The sequence below is a fragment of the Buteo buteo genome, chromosome 17 (genome assembly GCF_964188355.1).
Source record: "Buteo buteo chromosome 17, bButBut1.hap1.1, whole genome shotgun sequence".
Classification (NCBI taxonomy): Eukaryota; Metazoa; Chordata; class Aves; order Accipitriformes; family Accipitridae; genus Buteo; species Buteo buteo.
Window position 1 is genome coordinate 27,867,072 of NC_134187.1, and position 21,745 is coordinate 27,888,816.

General features: G+C 45.3%; 1 protein-coding gene across 5 annotated transcripts in view; it reads left to right on the plus strand.

Annotated features, from left to right (window-relative positions):
• The window catches only part of BEND6 (BEN domain containing 6), a 29,362-nt gene extending 14,120 nt beyond the window's left edge, over positions 1-15,242 (plus strand). For 4 of the 5 annotated variants that reach the window (XM_075049359.1, XM_075049355.1, XM_075049357.1 and 1 more), the window contains 4 exons: positions 6,334-6,551; positions 7,881-8,073; positions 10,524-10,662; positions 13,205-15,242. In XM_075049359.1, coding sequence (XP_074905460.1) covers positions 6,334-6,551; positions 7,881-8,073; positions 10,524-10,662; positions 13,205-13,472 — 818 coding nt within the window. In that variant the 3' untranslated portion in view covers positions 13,473-15,242. The remainder of the gene's footprint in view (positions 1-6,333; positions 6,552-7,880; positions 8,074-10,523; positions 10,663-13,204) is intronic. The other variant, XM_075049358.1, reaches the window with a different exon arrangement.
• The last annotated feature ends 6,503 nt before the right edge of the window (positions 15,243-21,745 follow it).

The window sequence follows — 21,745 nt, forward strand, 5'->3', positions numbered from 1 at the left end:
AAAGTCTTTGATACATGGCAACATTTAATTCCATCACCACTTAGAAAAAACTGTCTTACATGGAGGTCAAGCAATTGTAGAATTAGAAATAGAAAAATCTGTCTAAATCCTGTCAGTTGTTCCCAAGAGAACCTTTCTGTATGCTGTGTATAACCATCGTCTAAACTCAAATACTGACCAGTCTAACTAACCTTATTTATTAGCAGTCTCTCTTGATCTACTGAAATGTCATTTATTCTGGAATGATTTCATTTCTAATTACTTTGGTAATTCCTCAATATTGATAATCTGAGTTAGTTCCAGGTGCAGCAAATTTAATCCTTTCAGAGGTGAACCATTTTCTTGTTTTATAAATGAATCCTTCATCATTTTGCGATCATCTCTGAAGCCCCTCTTACTTGTCCCTGTCCATTACTCTGATGCAGCCAAGACCGAATCCAAAATTTTAAAAGATTAGTGAATGAATAAGGTTTAAAGAGGATTTGCTCCTTCCCTTGCCAGCTACATCATACCATCCCTAGACAGCTGTTGTGGTTTAAGCCCAAACAGCAACTAGGCACCACATAGCCACTTACTTACTCCCTCACCTCACAGTGGGATGGGGAGGAGAATCAGGAAAAAAAAAATAAAACTCGTGGGTTGACATTAGAATGATTTAATAACTAAAGTAAAATAAAATGTAATACTAGCAATAAGAATAATAAAATACTATAATAATAATACTCATGAAAAATAATAAAATAAAATAAAACCCAAGAAAAAGACAAGTGTTGCACAATGCAGTTGCTCACCACCCGCTGACCAATGCCCAAGCAGTGATCTGCCACCTCCTGGCCAACTCCCCCCACTTTATAGACTGAGCATGACATTCTATGGTATGGAATATCCCTTTGGCTAGTTTGGGTCCAGTGTCCTGGCCCTGCTCCCTCCCAGCTTCGTGTACACCTGCTTGTTGGCAGAACATGGGAAACCAAAAAATCCTTAACTTAGGATAAGCGCTACTTAGCAACAACTAAAACATCAGTGTGTTATCAACATTATTCTTATACTAAATCCAAAACACACCGTACCAGCTACTAAGAAGAAAATTAACTCTATCACAGCCGAAACCAGGACAATATCCACCCTTATTCTATACCATTTACATCATGCCCAGATCCCATGCTTCCCAATACATTACCATTTAATCACCACCACTTTTCCTGTCTTTTAATGTATACACACACTTATCATTCCCCCAGTCTATAGGCCATCTCTTTCAAATGTCCATTGAGTTCATTCAGTCTATGGCTTTGGGCTTCATCCGTCATAACAGTCTGTCTGGGCAGGAGGGATGGTGTAAAGTCCTCTCAGTCGGCAGAACAGGATCGGGCACTGGTGTGGTGTGGCGGGTGGGTGACATTGGGCACAGCAGGAGGATGATGTGTAGTGTTGGATTGTTGCATGCTGAAGTCAGTCCCAGTTCTATCATCACTGTGCTTCGCTCGGTTTTATCAAAGTTCATTCTTCCTTAATCTGAGTGATTCTTACTGTAATACCATTGATGTAGCGTGTAACAATTATAATAATGATGACATACAGTGGCAGGATTATATAGCAATCAAGATTACACAATTTAATCTATTGGCTATTCTCACCAAAATCAAATTGCCTTGTGGCACACATCAGATTTCCCCATCCTTCCGCATCACCCACCGAGTCTACCCAGGTCCTTGAGCAAAAAGCATTCCCACAAATGGGTTTGCCTTTGCCTGAGGCAGGAATAATGCAGACCTGTTTAATTTGTCCACAGGCTTGTTGTTGTTCAGGGCCCCATTTAAAATCATTCTTCTTAAGAGTCACTTGATAGAGAGGGCTTACAATCAGACTCTAATCTGGAATATGCATTCTCCAAAAACCCACAATGCCTAAGAAAGCTTGCATTTCCTTTTTACTAGTCGGTGGGGACATAGCTGCTATTTAGTTAACCACATCCATTGGGATGTGACAACGTCCATCTTGCCATTTTGTTCCTAAAAACTGGATCTCCTGTGCAGGTCCCTTGACCTTACTTTGTTTTATGGCAGAACAGCTTTCAGAAGAATTTGGATTATTTTCTTCCCTTTCTCAAAAACTTCTGCTGTGTTGCCCCATATGATGATGTCATCAATGTATTGTAGGTGTTCCAGAGCTTCACCCTTTTCCACTGCATTCTGGATTAGTCCATGGCAAATGGTGGGTCTGTGTTTCCACCCTTGGGGCAGTCGATTCCAGGTGTACTGGACACCCCTCCAAGTAAAAGCAAACTGTGGCCAGCACTCTGCTGCCAAAGGGATTGAGAAAAACGCATTAGCAGTATCAATTGTGATGTACCACTTGGTTGCCTTTGACTCCAATTCATATTGAAGTTCTAACATGTCCGGCACGACAGCACTCAGTGGTGGCGTAACTTCATTCAGGCCACAATAGTCAACTGTTAGTCTCCACTCTCTGTTAGACTTTCACACTGGCCATATGGGGCAGTTAAAAGGTGAATGAGTCCTACTTATCACCCCTTGGCTCTCCAGTTGACAAATCAGCCTGTGGATGAGGATCAGGGAGTCTTGGTTGGTGCGATATTGCTGCCGATGCACTACTGTGATAGCGATTGGCACTTGTTCTTCAACCCTCAGCAACCCCACAACAGAAGGCTCCTCTGAGAGACTGGACAAGGTGGACAGCTGTTCAATTTCCTCCGTCTCCAAGGCAGCTATACCTTTTGGGTCCCCAAAATACTCTGTCTTGAGATAATCTATGCCAAGGATGCACGGGGCCTCTGGGCCAGTCACAATGGGGTGTTTTTACCACTCATTCCCAGTTAGGCTTATTTCAGCCTCCAACACAGTTAGCTGTTAGGATTCCCATGTCACACCAGAAATACAGATGGGTTCTACCCCTTTATAACTTGATGGTATTAGGGTACACTGTGCACCAGTGTCGTCTAGAGCCTTATACTCCTGTGGGTCTGATGTGCCAGGCCATCAGATCCACACAGTCCAGTAAACCCAGTTGTCCCTCTCCTCCACTTGGCTGGAAGCGGGGCCCTTTTAGTCTTGGTCATAGGATTCTCCACTAACCTTTTGTAAAAATAGATTAGAGTTCCTTCTCATAGTATCAGGAGTAAGATCAGCCCTTTCACTCTGTCTAGCACACTGCTCACACTGCCCACTGGAGACTGGAGCAGCAATTTTCCTGGAAGAACCGTCATCTGTGATTGTTTTTCCTTGCAATTCACATACCCATGCATCTAGGACCAAGGTAAGTTTTCCATCCCACTTCATCAAATCCTCTCTGTGTTCTTGCAGGTAAGACCACAGGGTACCCTGTGGTGTGTACCTTCTATCTCCTCTCTCTTGAGCAGAGTGACACTTATTCCTGATAGGTGAGATACTGGTCCGTACAGGTGGGAGGCAGAACTTATCCTCACATTGCTGGAACTCTTGGGACAGTTTTTTGGCTAATATGTCTGGCAGTTTCTCCACAGCAGAGATGAGGGAGGAAGAGACACTTTCTTCATACTGCCAGAGTCATCCAGCCAATTCATCCGTTGTTGGTCCCTCTTCATCTTTCCAGTCCATTACTGCCAAATCAGTTGGTATATGACGATGGTGTGTGCTCTGTGTAAACTTCGCCACGTGGATTGCGTGCAGTGGACTTCATCTGGATCTGTGGGTAGCTGTGTCTCGTCTGGGTCATAAGCCATCTCCCACACAGCTAATTCCCTCAGGTACTGGATATTTTTCTCCATGGTAATCCACTTGCCTGGATGATCTACAACATCTTCCTTGAAGGGATACATTTCCCTCATGCCTGACAGAAGTTGCCTTCAGAAGCTGAGGGCTTGTGTCTTTTTTCCAATAGCTTTGTCAATGCCCCCTTCCCTGGAAAGGGATCCCAGCTGCTTGGCTTCCCTACCCTCTAATTCCAAGCCACTGGCTCCGTTATCCCAGCATCAGAGCAGCCAGATGATAATGTGCTCGCCTTGACGATGGCTAAAATCTTTTCGCATATCCTGCAGCTCACTCAGGGATAGAGATCAGGTGATTACCTCTGGTTCTGCCTCTTCCTCCTGTTCTTGTGATGACTCTGGTTCATCTTCATCCCCTCACTATGTGAACTGATTTTTTTATATTTCTTCTTCTGTATAGGGGCAACTGATACTGGTACTGGTTGATTCTCTGTTTCAGCTGCATCACCCGTCACCGGGGTTTGAGTAGCCACAGTGTCTGCCACCAGCGTCTGAGTAGCCGCAGTACCTGTCATGGGGGTTGATCTCTGGGTGGTATTTCTAAACAGTTGTTTAACCCTAAACAGGACCTGAACCACATTCAGGAACATGCTGGTTCCTAGCAATAGGACCATGCTGGTTTCAACATCCCAAGGATATTAAAAATTTGCAAAATTCTCAAATGCTATTGTAGTTAGCTTGGCAGAGAAGGGGAAGATGTGCGAAGATGTCTCCCCTGTAGATTGGCTCCCTGAGAAAAGGTAAAAAGTGTAATTATTAACAATTTCCACTAGATGGCTCCTGAAGTACAGAGGTGACGACAATGCTGAGTACAAATACCGGATTAGTCCCATGACTGATAATTTTATCAGTGTTACATAGTACAGCAAAGCAAAAACCTTGATCCACTTCACCTTATGGGTGATAAGCAGTAGCACAGGGACTGTATATGGCAAGTGAGGTGGTACATAACACAACTCTTAAGAATGAGCACTACGACTCTAAAAGGCAATAAATCAACATTGTGACTAGCAACTATTAAACTAATATAATGAATGCTTATAACAAATTTGTTTTAACACGCTCTGGTTAGATCTGTCATTATCTCAACCCTTCGGGCCCCATGCCGGGTGCCAGAAAAGGACTGTAATGGTTTAAGCCCAGTTGGGAACTAGGCACCACACAGCCGCTTGCTCACTCCCCTCCTTGCAGTGGGATGGGGAGGAGAATAAGAAAAAAAAAAAAGTAAAAGTCCTGGGTTGAGATAAGAACCATTTAATAACTAAAATAAAATAAAATGTAATACTAACAACAACAACAATAATAAAATATAGTAATAATAATAATAATTGTAATGAAAAAGAGTAAAATAAAATAATAATTTAAAAAAAAAACCACCAAAAAAACCAAGAAAAAGTCAAGTGATGCACAATGCAATTGCTGACCACCATTGATGCCTGAGCAGTGATCTGTGCCTCCTGGCCAGCTCCCCCCAGTTTACAGACTGAGCATGACGTTCTATGATATGGAATATCCCTTTAGCTAGTTCAAGTCAGCTGTCCTGGCTTTTCTCCCTCCCAGCTTCTTGTGGACCTCCTCGCTTGCAGAATATGGGAAGTTGAAAAATCCTAAACTTAGGATAAGTGTTACTTAGCAACAACTAAAACATCAGTCTGTGATTAACATTATTCTCACATGAAATCCAAAACACACTGTACCAGCTGCTAAGAAGAAAATTAACTCTATCCCATCTGAAACCAGGACAACAGCCTCATATCTCTTTATTTTTTTTATTGTCGTATGATTTTGCAAGTGCTTATCAGTTTAATTGCCCACCTGATTCCATTCCATGTTATTCATCTTGGTTTGAATCATTCATCTCCACCATTTTGAATATTATTTTTAAACATTTACTTAGTGTCTGACAAAATTTCTTTACACATTTAGGTCCATTTGCCTTGCATCTTAAGCACTTTTATTAGTCTTTTACAATATTTTCTATAATTTAGTGACTCTGTATCTTGCTGATTCTTCATCCCTTGCATCTTTTTGCTCTGAATTGATTCTTCTTAATGGACTCAATAAAAGTTTATATTTGAAAATAAATATTACTTGGAGAAAAGGGTATTTAAAAGATACTCTGTATAATACAGATTGAAAAAGAGGAAAAAAGTCTATGCAGTCTATGTAACTTCTTTGGAGCAAAAAAAAAAAATCAGACATAACATTACTTAGACCATATTCGATAGCTTTACAGACTTGTAGAGATTTTGAGACTGCAAAAACAAAAAAGAGAAATAGCCTGTATAGTGCCATGATTGATGTAAACTAATGGTTCCTCTTAGTCTTGCAGAGAACTGATCTATCCTATTCTAGAAACAGAGCCCAGATCTTCATGGGTGGGGACAGCAGAATGGCAGGAAAACATCTGAGAGAATAGGAAAAAAGTATGTTAAAGTATCTTTGCTGACTACTTTGACTCTTTTGCATCATGACACAAATCTAATTGAAAAAATATACATGCTTATGTAATTAGAGTCTGAAAGCTTTAATTATTATTTTACCCCTCACTTTCCATTTGATTTCAGTGTTGCCGCAGGCAGTCACCCATTTTGAGGAACTGGTAGGGATGGCTGAAGCACTGCTCAAAGGGGGAGTGACATCATCTACGTCCAGTCTGCACTCACATGCTGTTTGGAAAGCATCTAACAATCCAATAGCAGATTCATATGCAGTTATGCATAGTAACTCTAGCTCACCAATAACTTTGAATGTGGAAGATGAGGAGCAACAGACCGAAAAACAGGTCAGTTAACAGGCAATTTTAGGCATAAAAATTAAAACTTTATACAATACAATCTTTACTGTTATAGTGTAACGAATATAAAAAATAAGCATCAGTAAAAATCATTTTATCATCATTCAGCTGATGATGTGACTTGTGCAGAAGGCTCTTTTCATGACAAACACTAGACTTAATTTAGTGTGCTGGTACACTCTCAAACTTGCTTTAATTTTGGTGGCTTTGCACCTCTATGACTAAGGGCAGAATGTAGATACATGAAGAAAATACTGAGGTCCAGGAATAACTTCCAGCCTAATGTTTTGGATGCCAAAGGGGAATGGTAGTATTTCAGAGGTCATCTTAGAAAAATACCATCAGTCTGTTTAAACTGTTAATAAGTAAATGGAGAATGGTATGTTTCTGCTCTTGTTCCAGACACTGGCCAGCAGTTAAGTAGAAATACATATATAGAGATACTGAGTAAAGATGTTCCCCATTGTCTGTAATTATGACAGAGCGCAACTGAGAAATCTGAGGCACAGAAGCTGTACATGAAAAATGTAAAGACACAACCAGAAGAATATTTCAGCTTCTGCGTTCACAATTTACATATACATGCTTATGCACTGAGTCATGCCGGTCAGTGGAAGCCATTCTCGTGTGTTGTCATGGGGTCCTAAAACCCAAAGAAATATGTTAAGAATTATCAAGGTATGATGTTTTGACTGAATATTGCAATACACAAAATTTGACCTAACATCTCCAAAACAATAAAAAGACCTAATTTTCTAAGCAACCTAGCCTCACTTAATAGAGGTAGCTCAAAATTACCCATTAGGAGAGTTCAAATACTCAGGCTGTACAACTGCTGTGTGTGGAAGTCACTCTTACAACCCAGGACCAGATGTCACAGTTCTTAAGGCATGTCTGCTCAGAGGCAGGACTATTAGCTTGGGCATACTGTCATGCTCCCAAGGCTGTACAAAATTCAGGCCAGAACTGGACCACAGCCAGCCCGCATGGAGTGCAAGCAGAAGGATTTAGATATGTCTGAACAGGTCTTGTCTCCACTAGTGAGTAATAAGGATTGCACAGTGAAGTGTTTGCTAGGATGAATGGGGTCCTTAGTCTGCCCCGCACTTGCTTCTGAAAAAAAATCAACCCGTGTGTATAGTTCCAAATGTTGAGTGGTATGCAAGTTTAGCATTGATCTCAAGCACACAGTTTTCAGAGATTACTTTTGAAATTGTGATTTAAAAAAAGAAAATTAAAATATATTTCAGAGGTAATACTATATAATATTTCTAGAGAACGTCAATAGTTATGCTTATGACCAATTTTGTTTTCCAGTTCAAGATCGAAAAGTGGCAGATTGCACTTTGTAACAAGAGCAAACCTCAAAAGTTTATAAATGACTTGATGCAAGCACTTTATACACATGAATACATGGCTACGCACAGCCTGACAGGTGCAAAGTCCTCCTCTTCAAAGGATAAAGCGGCAAAACCAGCTATGAATCAGAATGAAGTTCAGGAAATCATAGGTGATGACTTGTTATCATTGCTCACTGTGGCAGTGACTTGACAGAGGGCTTTCTCTGAGGGAGGGGCTGTAATGCTTAACAGCTGGTCTACTCAGGTGATGTGCTGTTTTGTATTTCCTTCTTTGGCTACATGCTTTTTTAAACCATCTGTTACAAATACTGTCAATGAAATGCTAAATAGTAGTATTTCTATTTTGTGAATTTTGTTGGTTTTATTTAAGTGGCTACTCAGGCACAGTGAGCCTTTGAAAGGTTAATCTACAACAGTCAAACTTGGAGCATGATGATAATGGATAAGGGAAAAAGAGAGGACACACTTGGATCAAATTTAAAATTGTGACAGCTATATTCTTAAGTTAATCAATGTTATGAATTCTGACATTTTAAATAGCGCTGGAGGCAAAATGAGACAATAAGTATAGAAGACAAGAATAGTGATCAGAGAAACAAACAAAATTTGTTTTATGCTGAGGTTTAAGGCAGAAGATGTTTGGTGCATAGGAAAGAGAATCATATCAGATGGAAGTAGCAGTTTTAAAGAAAGCAGTATTTTGTGAGCACATTAAGTCTGATTTTTATTGGATTCACACCTATAGCTTAATACTTGAACAGCTGTCCTGGCTGTGGCTGGGATAGAGTTAATTGTCTTCTTAGTAGCTGGTACAGTGTGTTTTGGATTTAGTATAAGAATAATGTTGATAACACACTGATGTTTTAGTTCTTGCTAAGTAGCGCTTATCCTAAGTTAAGGATTTTTTGGTTTCCCATGTTCTGCCAACAAGCAGGTGTACAAGAAGCTGGGAGGGAGCATGGCCAGGACAGCAGACCCAAACTAGCCAAAGGGATATTCCACCATCATTCCATCATTCCAATCAAATGTCATGCTCAGTCTATAAACTGTGGGGAGTTGGCCAGGAGGGGCAGATCACTGCTCAGGCATTGGTCAGCAGGTGGTGAGCAACGGCATTGTGCATCACTTGTCTATTTCTTGGGGTTTATTTTTCTCTTTTTTTTAATACTCCTTTTCATTACACTTATTATTATTATATTTTATTATTATTTATTATATTATATTTTATTTTACTTTAGTTATTAAATTGTTCTTATCTCAACCCATGAGTTTTACTTTTTTTCCAATTCTCCTCCCCATCCCACTGGAGGTAGGGGGAGTGAGTGAGCAGCTGCGTGGTGCTTAGTTGCTGGCTGGGGTTAAACCACAACAACAACATAGCCTAAATTCCTGTACTAGAATCCTTCCCCATTGCCATTCCCTTGGACTTCCCCAGTTCTCTCAGTTCCCTTCCCAGCTTAGCTCCATTTTCTGTACCTTGGTCCAGTTTTGTTGAAGTTGGCTAGCAGTTTCAAAAGTTCTCAGTTGCAGAAATCTCTTTTCCTTAGGAACCTAGCTGGAGAAAGAGGCCCAAAGTCAAGAGAGAGAAACAGGAAGAGTGTGTTAACATGGTGAAAATACATTTAGAGGTGGTAAGATGAGACCATTTCAGAATGATGTATGAGAAAAATTAAAAAGATTTCATGGGATGAGAAGAATGGTTGGACTCAATGATCTTAATGGTCTTTTCCAACCTAAGTGATTCTATGAGCTACTAGTGACTTTTGTAAAGGTGGATTCTAGAGAAGGGTCTAGGCAAAACTGAAAAGGAAAGCAGAGAAGATAATCAGGACATTGAATACAGCATGCCACAGAGAATTCAGTGATAAAGGGGAGCCTATAAAGAAGTCAGAGAAGTCAAAGAAATCTGTTAAAGGAAATGGGAACATTCCTGAATTCAAATACAAAAGTGTCAACGTTATACAAGAGAAAAAGAAAAATAAGAAGGAAGCCTGGGAGTTCTAGGACTGTAGAAAATGAGTTAGTAGATCAGATTAAAGAAGATAGAAACTGTAAGACTTCAAAATGGAATTAAAGGGGTGAAAAATCAAGAGAAGGGAAGATGATGAAGAAGAGGGGAGCAGGAATCACATTCCTGTTGTTGAGTCCTGTTAGTATTGCAGTCAAAAAGGTTAGTCAAGGAAAGCAGAAGGGAAATTTTTAGGGAAAGAGACATCATCTGCAAATGAATATTAATGAACAAAAACTGTAAGATTCAGAGGCAAAAGGACTGATGAGAATAAGAAAAGGACTCTCTGATCAAGAAGAGAACAAAGGGAGAGAGGATGAGCAAACACAAATCACTCACTACAGGAAGCCCTTGTGGCCCTGGAATTCCCTTTGAGTCTGCAAAGAGCAAGCACAACAATATGGAAGGCACAGAGAAAAGCAAGAGCTGGCACATGCAAAATCAGTGAAGTAGTGTGTGGAGATAGCAAAGTAACTAGAGCTGAAGCTGAAGTAGCTGGAAATTTCAAAGATGCAAGAAATGCATTTTTAGATCACACATCTGTTGTTTACCTGATTTGGAGGCCTCATATATCGTTTCTTTATTTTGCAGGAATCACAAAACAATTGTTTCCAAACACAGATGATGCTTTAATTAGGCGAATGATGGGACAAAAACTGAACAATTGCACCAAGAAGCCGATTTTAAGCAAAGATCTTAACTCAGGTGCTTTTCAGAAGCATAGCTTTTGGTAAGTCTTAAAAAAATTGTAGCCTGCAATGTGTAATTCCATATCTTACCCTGTGGTAACAAAATCTAAAAGCAATCTTAAAATTACCATGAAGATACATGTTATATATGCATTGCCAAGTAGGTAAGTATTTTCGTAACCTTGTATAAAAAGTACGTAGTAGAGAAGCAGCCCAGCTTAACTTTACAGCACAAAAGAAGTTGTGCATTCTAGACAAAGCAGCACAAGGCTATTAAATTACAGGAAGAGAATACAGAAGTAAACACATGGAGTTACTTTGATCAATATGACTATTTTAGTTTTGGCATTATTTACTTTTCTTATTATTCTCTGTAGGCTCTCCAGGGCCCAGTCAATTCCATTTTCATGACACCTGTTGTGCCTCAATTAACCCGCAAGTAAAGATAAGGAAAATCACACCTCTTTTGTACCTACTGATAAAAGTACTGTAGGAGAGCTAAATTAGCAATCTTTTACCACCAGAAGAGTCTAAATTATTGGGGCAGAGGAATTATTAAATAACATCTTGCTCATTATGGCCATTCTTACCTTGTGAACAAGACTAGTCTAAAGTGTTGAACTCATCCCTATTGTTGGTGGAGTCCGCTATTTGCATAGTACTGTTTCCACATATACCCCAAATACCCAAATATGTACTCCATAAATACCACATATCACAGAATAGTTGATGTTGGGAGGAACCTCTGTAGATTGGCTAGTCCAACCCCCACTGCTCAAAGCAGGGTCACCTAGACCAGCTTGCTCAGAGCCATGTACAGTTCGGTTGAGTATCTCCAAGGATGGAGACTCCACCACCTCTCTGGGCAACCTGTGCCAGTGCTCGATCACTCTCACAGTGAAAAAGTGTTTCCTGATGTTCAGATGGCACCTCCTGTGTTTCAGTTTCTGCCCATTGCCTCTGGTTCTGTCACAGGGCACCACAGAGACCAGGCTGCATCTTCTTCACACCTTCCCATCAGATATTAATACACATAAATAAGATCTGCTTGAGCCTTCTTGAGGCTAAAGAGTCCCAGCTCGCTCAGCCTCTCCTCAGGAACAGGATAAAAGATTAACAAGGAACAGGATAAGAGATTAAAATCAGTGAGACAGGGAGAATAGATTTGTCCTTACTTAGACTTTCCATACTGAAGTAATATTTTACTTCTTCCTAGTGCATTTCTCTCGTGCATGTTTTAAAATCTGTATTTGCAACTGTAAGACACTTTATAACAAACAAACAAACAAAACCAACCCAAGATATTTGACTATGTTACAACACAATTGTTTGAAAAGTAGCAGTGCTTTGCTACCAAAATTCCTTCCTAAGCCACCTGGTAGTACTCCATGGACCACCAGTGGTCTATGAATTACTGCTTGAGAAATACTTAGATAGTATCTGTTGGAAGAATCCATATACACAGGTTTTCCCATCTGGAAACAATAAACAAATGCACCAGCCTGACTAAAATACAATTTGTTATGTTAATGCTTTTCTTCTAGAGATGAGAAGGCTCCATAAAACAAAGGTCCTCTGTATTTGTAACATACAGTGTGCATTGATTCACTGTAGTATTTTTCCTTGTCCTTGACACAAGTGGTAAAAATAACAGCATAGAAACACAAACTCTGTCTCTTTGAAAGTATTAAATCTTAAATATTTCATATTTTAAATCTTTTTTTTTTCATCAGATGAATCCATAAATTTTGCTAATTCCTGAGTCTTCTCGTGTACAGATACAATATTCCTTGAAGCCTTGACGGGAGGATCTTGAGCTAGCACTATAACAATTCTGGGTTGTTTTTTAATACTGCCTATAGACTTTTAAATTTAAACTTGTTATCTTAAAGATATCTTTATGTCTGTTATTGACAAATGCTTATGTAAAATGCAGTCCAACATCCATTGAAACCAATGCAGATATTGCCTGCATAGTCTCTCTTGAATGGATGCTTATTAGAATGCATTTATAATGGATTCATTTTACATCTGTTCAGAATTTCCTCACTGTAAAAGCATTTAAGCACCTTGAAAATAATCAAGATAATGGTGGTGATTCCTTTAACTCAGATGACACGAGTTTTCTTTGTAAGAAAACTAGGAGAATTTAAAAGTGCTCATAGTCTCACTGTTACTCCTTCAGTTCACCTTCCAGCAATAAAGTACAGAGAGGGGTCAAGAGAAAAACCTGTTGTGCAGTACCTTTAGTAACAACTTACACACAAGTTACTAACTTTTAAAACTGGTGATACTGCAGTTTTGATCTCCTTCCTTGCTGCTCTGCCTTCCTTGCCCACCTCTTCCACCTTTCCCCAGAACACAGTTACAATTCAAGAGAAAGAATTTGGAGTCAAATCCAAAAAGACAGACAAGTCACCGTCTCAGATTCATAAGGCTGAGGTGAAACAAGGAAAAGGGGAATATGTCAGTGAAGAAAACTAGTTAACTAGTTAATAAACTCTGCTGGTTGGAAACTAAGAACAGTAGTAATTGCACATTTAATGTTAGTATCTCAAGCTTAGTTATAAATTGTCTCAACAGTGGTTCAACAGCTGCTTCTCAGGGCATCATCTCTTCAGCTGTTCCTCTCAGTACACAAGACCAGCAGGATGATGATTCACTAGCTGCTAATGCACAAATTCAGCAAAGTGACAGCTGTCTGACTCTTTCACCTCCCACCCCACAAGGTCAGCAGGAGTGCTTCAAGCCCACTTCTTCTAAGATGGAGTCTCATCTCATCAGAAGCTCACCAGTGGCCTCTCCCAACCAGGGTTGCGGACAGGATCTCAGGAATTCAGACAAGGAATGACAGAAGGTATTTCATATCAGTTCAAATTCTCAACGGAGATTAAGAAGAAGTATAAAATAAAAAAGACATAATATCTAAATGGGCCTAGCAACAGTGGACATATATACTGCAAGCAGAATAGAAGCCTGAGAACCATTTTCTCAAACAAATGAAAATCCCACAACCTAGAAAAAAATGAAGGCATATTAGTATCTTTGGCTTTAAGATATTATTAAATATATGCATGTTATGCAGTAATTCAAAAAATGTAAACTTTTTCTGAAGAATATAAGTAGAGTTCCCCTTAGTTATAAAAAGTTATTATTTAAAGTAATACCAAAAGAATGTGTAAGAGGAACCTTAAGCCCCTTGATTTCACCTTGACAGCTGATGGAAAACTGCTTTACCAATCAGAGACAGCTATTGGATATTATTAATACAAAAAAGATATAGAGGTATGAAAAGAGAATAGAAAAATTTCTTAGTGAGATGAAGACTATGGCCAGCACAGAGTCAAGTGAGCAAAAAAGAAGAAATAAAATAGATATTTAAGGATGCTGTTACCTTGGAAAGAAGAAAACATTCTTAGGGCAATGAAACTGCAGCTCTCAAGATGTCTGCAGGAAAGAAGCAGTTCATTTTTAACCTCTGGAAGTTGGAAAGGCAATGAAAGAAGCCATGTTCTCTCTTAGCTCAGGAAAGAGTTCTCCAGGATAGCCTGTTTGGTTTTGGAGGCCATAGCTTCTTTCATAGGCCTTCTGCTGCTGTTACTCTGCTGGTTTGGCAGCTCTCACTCTCTCTTCTTCCCTGAACATCATGTCCATAGGATAAGAGTGCCTGATCCCTCCAGTCAGGAAATGGAGGACAGTCTCTTGGAAGTGATCAGTAAAGGGCAGAGTTGCCAGCCTCTACTCCCTGTGTTTCGATTGTGGTATGCTACCTCTTGCTTAGAGAGAGGGTGGACAGGTGGACATTCCTCATGGAACTGGGACCAGAAAAATCCCAGTAACTGGGCAGTTCCTGTTGAGATGTGACACCACTTGTCCCAGGGAGCAGCTGGCAGTCACACACCCTGTAACTGCCTGAGGAGGAGGGAAGGTACTTTTTTCCTCGCTGGCTGATACCAGCTTTACAGGATGCTGGTAGCATGGGAAGGAGAGAACACTTGGATTATAGCTTTCATGCTTGAGTGTCCTTCTCCCAGAACAGAGAGTACTAGCAGTTAGAACTATTTCATACATGGCAAACAAGCAACTAAGGAATCAAGATGAAAAAAAACCCAACACAAAGTTGAAGAAACCTAGCTTGATTTGAGGAGGATTTCTATAACTCAGGAGATCTGAGTTACAGAAATAAATTAGAAATAGTGTTACAGTGAATGCTGGGCAAAAAATCTGAAGATAAGGTTAGCAGCCAAATACCTCTAAAGGGAAGTGCTGCAAACCTAACTGTACTAGAACAATGCACTAATAAAATGCACTGTGGAGAAGACTTTTGTGTGGGCTGGGATATGAATTAAGTGATCTGCTAGCCTTTTCCATCTCTCATGTCTATCAATTCCTTGTAGATAGAGTCAGGATGAAAGCAGGTATGAAATATGATGTAAGTTCTAGCTCATGTTCTTAACTACCATCTTTAAAATGTAACAGAAGGGTGTTTGCTATTATGTACATTTTGTATATGTAATTGTGTGTACAGCATATAAGAATGTATATAATTAATCATATTTTTGAAGCAACTTTCTATCAAAAAAAATGAAACATTACTATGTCTTAGTTCTATTTTATTGTCCTTACTATCTTCTGGGCCTTTTCTGTTATGTTAACAGGAGATGGCATTAGGTGACACAAATTTTGTGTGCTGGGGGTGGGTGGGCCATACATCCTCCAAGTACCAGTCTCTGACAGGCTTAATCTTTGACAAACACTAGTCTTTGGTACGCAAAGTTACAGAGAGACAATCATTAAGCAATTAGCAGTTTGTTCTCTGTATCACTAAAAAGGAAGCTTTGGACCCTGAAAAGGAGGGGAACCTACCTCTTGGTTCCTCTGTGACCCCCAGAAAGGAAGCTTTGGTCGTGAATATAGGGCTTTGGGCACTCCAGTGGAGGCTTCCAGCTGTACAAGAGGGCTTTGGACCCTCAAAATGAGAGGAGGGGTCATGTGTAACCAAAATAACCAAAACGTCTCGTGATGTTCCAAGCCGGACGAGTCAAAAGGACTCAACGAGACGATGAACGCAACTGCGCGTTCACAGGAGATGGCATTAGGTGACACAAATTTTGTGTGCTGGGGGTGCGTGGGCCATATCTCCTGAGGCCACCCGGCCCCACCACACCCGGCCCCACCCCTCCTTTGTGAGCTGGCGGTGGGGGCGGGGCCAGGACACACCTCACAAGGCCACCCAGCCCCACCCTCCTTTGTGAGCTGGGGGCCAGGACACCTATATAAGGCCCCACTCGCCACCCCTGGCTGATTGCAGACGCTGTCTCTGCTCCTGCACGGTCAAGAGGGAGGCAGCAGCTCCTGAGAGGGAGCGACGCACGACGTTGGTGGCTGTTGGTGGCAGCGTTTGGTTGCCATCCCTGCAGCCATGAGCCGGGACAGTGCGGGACCGGGGACCGGGGCGCGCAGCCGCCCCTCGCCCTGCCGGGGCCCGGCGCAGAAGGATGAGCACAAGCGGCAGCTGGAGAGGCTGCAGGCTGAGCTGGAGGCTGAGCGACTCCGCTCCCAAGAGCTGTCCCGCCACTTTGCCGCCGAAGCTCGCAAGCTGAAGGAGGCCGCGGAGCGGGATCGGCAGCTCCTGGCCAAACGGCTACGCTCCAAATGGGAGCAGCGGCAGGCACGGGAGCTCCAGCGGCTGCGGGAGCTGAACCAGCGGCAGCGGGAGGTGGAGATCCGCCAGCTGCTGCGCTCGAAGGAGGCTGAGCTGCACGAGGTGCAGGAGGTGCTGCAGCAGCAGCGCGACGACGCCATCCGGCAGGCACGGGACCTGCAGCAGCAGCTGGCCAAGGAGTTGGTGAGAGGCGCCTCGAGCAGCGGCAAGGCCCGCATTAAGCTCCAGGACGCCCTCAGCAAGCTGCGCTGGGAGACCAAGAGCGAGGAGGCTGCTCGCATCCTCCGCCTCCAAGACGAACTGCTGCTGCAGAGAAGACTCTTCCTAAAGTACATCTTGGAGCGGTTCGGTGGCAAGCAGCCTGCTTCCCGCAATGAGGCCGGGGCCAAGGCCTCGGCCTGGCACCGCCTGCAGACCCTCCTGGGCGCCGGGGCCGTCGGGCCCTGCTCTTTGGAGAGCCTCATCGCATCTTCCTCCCGTGATGGAGAAGGGCAGCGGAAAACCCACCAGAGCTTGAAAGACACTCGCCTCCAGGAGGAAGGGACACACACGGAGTCTTTGCTTGAGGCTGTGGGGCAAGACTCGACGCCGCACTGCTCGGACTCCCCGCCGCAAGGAACGACCCGCAGCGGGCGGTCTGTGGCAGAGGTAGGTGTTCAGACTGTAGGGCAGCAGGAGGACTGGCTGCCTGGTAGCAGTCACAGCAGGCTGCAGGAGCAGAACGCCCACCTCCAGCGTGCCCTGAAGGACCTCAAGAGGCGATGCAGTGTCCTTCAAGAGGAGAGCTGTCTTCTGAGGAAGGCAAGCTCTGCTGAGGCGCGGGAGGAGGAGGAGAGGATCAAGCAGAAGGCTGCTAAGCTGTGCCTCCTTGCCAAGCGGCTGCAAGAAACAGCCAGGCAGCTGGAGACCAGCCTTTGCCGGATCAACCATTATTAAATCTTTTCTTAACTATCTCTCTGTGTACTCCCACTCCTTCTCCTGTGTGTATGTGAACTGAAAGGACTATGCGCCAGCTACTGGAGTCAAGCAGGGGGTGCAGGCACCCCTGGCTTGTGGTGCCAGCTACGAGTGGGTCCCAGTGCAGCTAGTGGAGGGGGGGGGGGCTTAGTGCAGCCACTGGAGCGAGTGGGGGCCTCGGCCACCAGGCACTGGGGCGGGAACCGCGTGTGTCCTGCAAACCACCTACTGGGGGGGACCAGCACGAGTGAGGTGTGTGAGGGGCTCTGTGAGCGTCTGTATCTTCCCCAAACCTGGTGCGCTTGGGGTGTGCGTGTGCATTCACCAGCAAACTTCAAGCTGGACCAGCTGGTGAGTAGGGGGTCCTCGGGCTGAGGAAGCACATATTGTCCAGGTTGTAGCGGCCCGCTCCAACACTGCCTGCTTTCTGCCAGGCCATGCAAATCTTCCACGGAGGTAGCAGCACCCTTTGTGGCAAAGCCATTCTCTCACTAATGCCTGCAAGGAAATCAGATGCTAAAGGAGGTTCTAGCCCTGTGGCTGAAGAAAGGCTTTTTAGAAAGCAGTCCTCTGCACAGGAGCGCCCAGAAGAACCAGCTCTCATCTATAACCCACACACACAGAGTAGAGGCAGCCTTAGCGCTGCCATTCTCCTTCACCCCGCCACACACAGCTTTGGAAAAGGGCTGCTTCCTTTTGCTCGCGTGCAAGAAAGTACTTCACTCCTTTCACTAACGCTGGCCAACTTCCTTTCCATCCACACTCTTGCATCTGATTACTAGTCCAATTAGGCGTTTGCACTGATTGTCACTTACACCGCAACTTTCTGTGTGTAATCACCTGGTAAGAGCAAAGACATAAAGAAGCGAGTAACTAGCACGCAAGGTAACCCCGCTCATATCGCACTTTTCTGCAAGCCATCTTGTCTTTCAGAGAAGTCTGTCTGTGCTCACAGGAGTCACTCTGTGGGATGGGTATCGCTCCCCTCTGTAAGAGAGGAGAAAGCTCTGCTTGACAAAAGAGTGTCAAGCACTCTTGTTACTGAAGCAATGGTTAAAGGATTTTATCTGATAACTAATTTAATTTAAACCACTGTCTGTAGTCCTGAGCTATTTTAATAAATAGGGAATCTTACCGGGGCTAGTTCTTACTGAAAGTAAGTACTTCCCTCCTTGAAGACTTCCTGAAGCAAGCGAACAATTGCAGTTATCTGTTATCAAATGTAACATCGTTAGCTTTCAGAAGTAATGGCGGCAGTCACCTAACCAATTTCAAATGAGAAATGTCAAGAGGCCCAGGCTTAGCTGCTGGCCGGTATCTAGAGTGCAAAACGTAAGCCACGCTACAACCAGCAAATCACCTTAAGATCAACATTTAGCTGTAATATTTGCAGGGCCGGGCGCTCTTGGCGGCGGGGGGGAGAGGGGTGCAGAGGTGGCGCCAGGCGGCCTCGCTGTCGCACGCCTCGTGGAGGTAGTGGCAGGTCTGGCCCAGTCTCAGCAGGTCGGGCAGCGTCAGGAAGGAGATGATGTGCAGTGGCTGTGGGGAGGGGGGGAGAGCATCAACCCTGGGACCCCCCCCTGCTTTGAGGGGGAGACCCCAGCCCCACCATCTCCCCGCTCAACTCACCATCTCAGGGGGGAGACGCTGGATGGCGGCGGTGGGGTTGCCTCGGCTGCGGGGAGGGGATGTGGGTGAGGTGGTGGCGGGCAGCCCCACGGCAAGCATCACCCCCCGCCCATCCTCGCGCGCTCCACCGTCACACCGGCGGCCTCACCGTCACCCTGGCAGCCTCACCGTCACGTCCTCGTCACCACCTGGCGAGTGCCGGCAGCGATAGCGGCGAGAAGCCCGGTGGCCCATGGCTGCTGTCTAGTGGCACGGCCGTGGGATACTGACTCTCTGTGAGCCGGGGGCTCCCGTGGAGACTGGGGGTTCTGGAGCATGGGGGTGGGTGGGGGATGGAGGGGGGGAAGAGGGGCCGCAGGTCTGGGCCCAGGGCTGCTGGGCCTCGGGGCAGGCCCCACGTGCGCCACGTTGAGGCTCGGCCTGGCCGCCAGCAGAGCCCGCCTTCTCCTCCCGTCGGTCTTCACTGGCATAGGTTGGGGGGCTGTCGGTCTCCTGAGGTGACGCCGCCTCTGATTGGCTGCCTGGGGTGGTCACCCTCCCGCCACCAACAGTGCCCGCCCTTCCCTGAGGTGATGTCTCATCTGACTGGCTGCCTGGGATTTCCCCCCTTGCGCCTCCCACCAAATGATGGGTCAGACAGTTTGTCAATCTCAATCCACCAGGCGTGATTGGTGGAGCCAGCACGCCACGCCCCGCCCCCACACGCTGCCCCGCTTTTTCGACTCTTGCCCCCTTTCCTGCAGGCCTCAAAGCTTGATTGGTTGGCTACATATCAATCACGTGCCTTGCCCCCACCTCCTCAAATGCGATTGGCTGTCCTGGGTCCCCTGACTCCCCACAGACCACTAGGCGGGAGCTGCCAGGCGACAAGCTCCGCCTTTAGGGTTTAGACCCGCAACTTGAAACCGTGGGCCCTAGAAGAAGGCTATGGCTCCTAAAAGACAGGTTTGGACCCTAAAACTGAGGATTTCGGCCCTAAAAAAGGGGCGTTGGGCACTCAAAAGAATGGGCTATCTTATAAGCGGCGACGAAAAACTGTACGCCAGCCCATGGGTAATCCAATCAAAGTTTATTGAAGCAAGCGGCAAACAGGCAAAACAGCGCTGGGCGGCCGGGGAGTCTCCGCTCTACCAACGGCGCTCCCCCCTCCACCCCCCCCCTTCAGAGTCCCCTTTTTATAGTTTTTTGTTGCCAGGTTAGAGGCCAGAGTCCGGGCCCAGGTGGGCTTGTTTAGTATCTTCTGCGATTGCACGCCTCCTTGCTGGGGGAGTCGTGGGATGAAGGCTGTAGTCTTCTTCTGTGTTTCTTGTCATCTGGAGCATGCCTACTTTAAAATTCCTCCTGATGAGGCCTTGAAAGCTAATACATCTTGTTCCCTTAGCAAGACAGTGCAGTTACAACGTTTCCATCCGCACCTGCTTGCAAAGGCTAACACTGCCTTGCAAAAACGAACACATTGTGCAAGGCTTACAGAACCGGTTTGATTAGCAAACACATAAATTTATCACAGGGGATTTGAAGGGGAAGCTGCCGTTGCAGCTGCACAAGGGGAAGGCGCCACGTTCAGCGCCGGTTGCTGTGGAGGGGATTGTGAGGGACGCGCTCCTCCGGTGTGAGATAACGGGACTTGGGTCCGGGCAGGTGCTCAGCAAGTAAGCCTAACCAAAGGTTATCCTCTGGTGTGAGGCTGTCAGTGAGAACCGAGCATCAAAACCAAAAAACCCCCACGTTTTGGCTGGCGAATGGGCTGATGAGCAGCTGAAACGGCATGAACACGGCACAAAACCTGACGGAGTCAACCCCTTGATGCTGGAAGTATCTGCAGCCATCGGGGTCCCCAGAGCTCCCCCTCCATAGCAGCTGGCTGTGGGGCAGGGATCACCCCTTGAGCAGGGACCCCTCTCAAGGCTGAGAGACCCCGTACCGGACACCAGGCACCGACGGCTTGGTACGTGGCGTTGTTTGCACGCAGGGAACATTTAAGATACCTGTAGGAAGCTTACGCGATGAGCTTTGTATCCTGCCCTAACGCTAAGTGGAGGAGAGCACTGACCGCCGATCCATCTGTGCTTATGAAATATTTTATATCCCTACACTGACTGATAAGAATTCGATCAACTAACGACTAGATGAGCTCCGGCCGAGTGGCCTCTGACTCTTCTCCTGACCGAGACCCTGTGCTGGGGGCCGGACCCCATCACCAACACCCACTGGGCTGGAGTGGGGTCCCCTTCCTGCCCCCGCCGCTCACCCCCTTCCTCACTCGCCCCCCCCAGGCCCAGCAGACAATGAAGGAAAACCTGGCTGTCGTAGAGGACAACTTTGTGGCCATAGATGCCCGCGTCAAGCGGCTGCAGAAGTGACAGCACCCTGGAGACACCCTCGCACCGGGCATCCCTGCCGCCGCCAGGGCCCTGCGACCCTCTGGGAATCTCTCCCTCCCCAAGCAGGTACCAGCCCCTGCTTGTATTATACTCTGCCCAGCATGGGGGCTGGAGGGGTCCTCCCCACTCCTCCATTCCCACCTCGGGGTGGGGGGTGGTGGTGGTGTCTCTGTAGCCCCCCGATTTACCCTAGTAAACAGCTCAGCTCAAAGCGTATCGCTGTCAGCATCTCCTCCAGGCTGTGGGGCATGAGTGCGGCCCAGCTGCTGGGTTTTAAATGTGCCTTTTCATGGTGCATAACCCCCCCAACCCCCACAGCCTCCTCGGTGCACTAAATCCAATTGCTCTGTCAGAAAGCTGTGACCCATGGGGAGAACGTCTCCTCGTTGCCAGCCGTGGGGCAGGAGGTGGTGTGTCTGTGTCTGTGGGTGGCCTGGGGCAGGGGCGCATGGCCCCCCCACAGGCTGGTGGAGATGATTATTGCTGGGA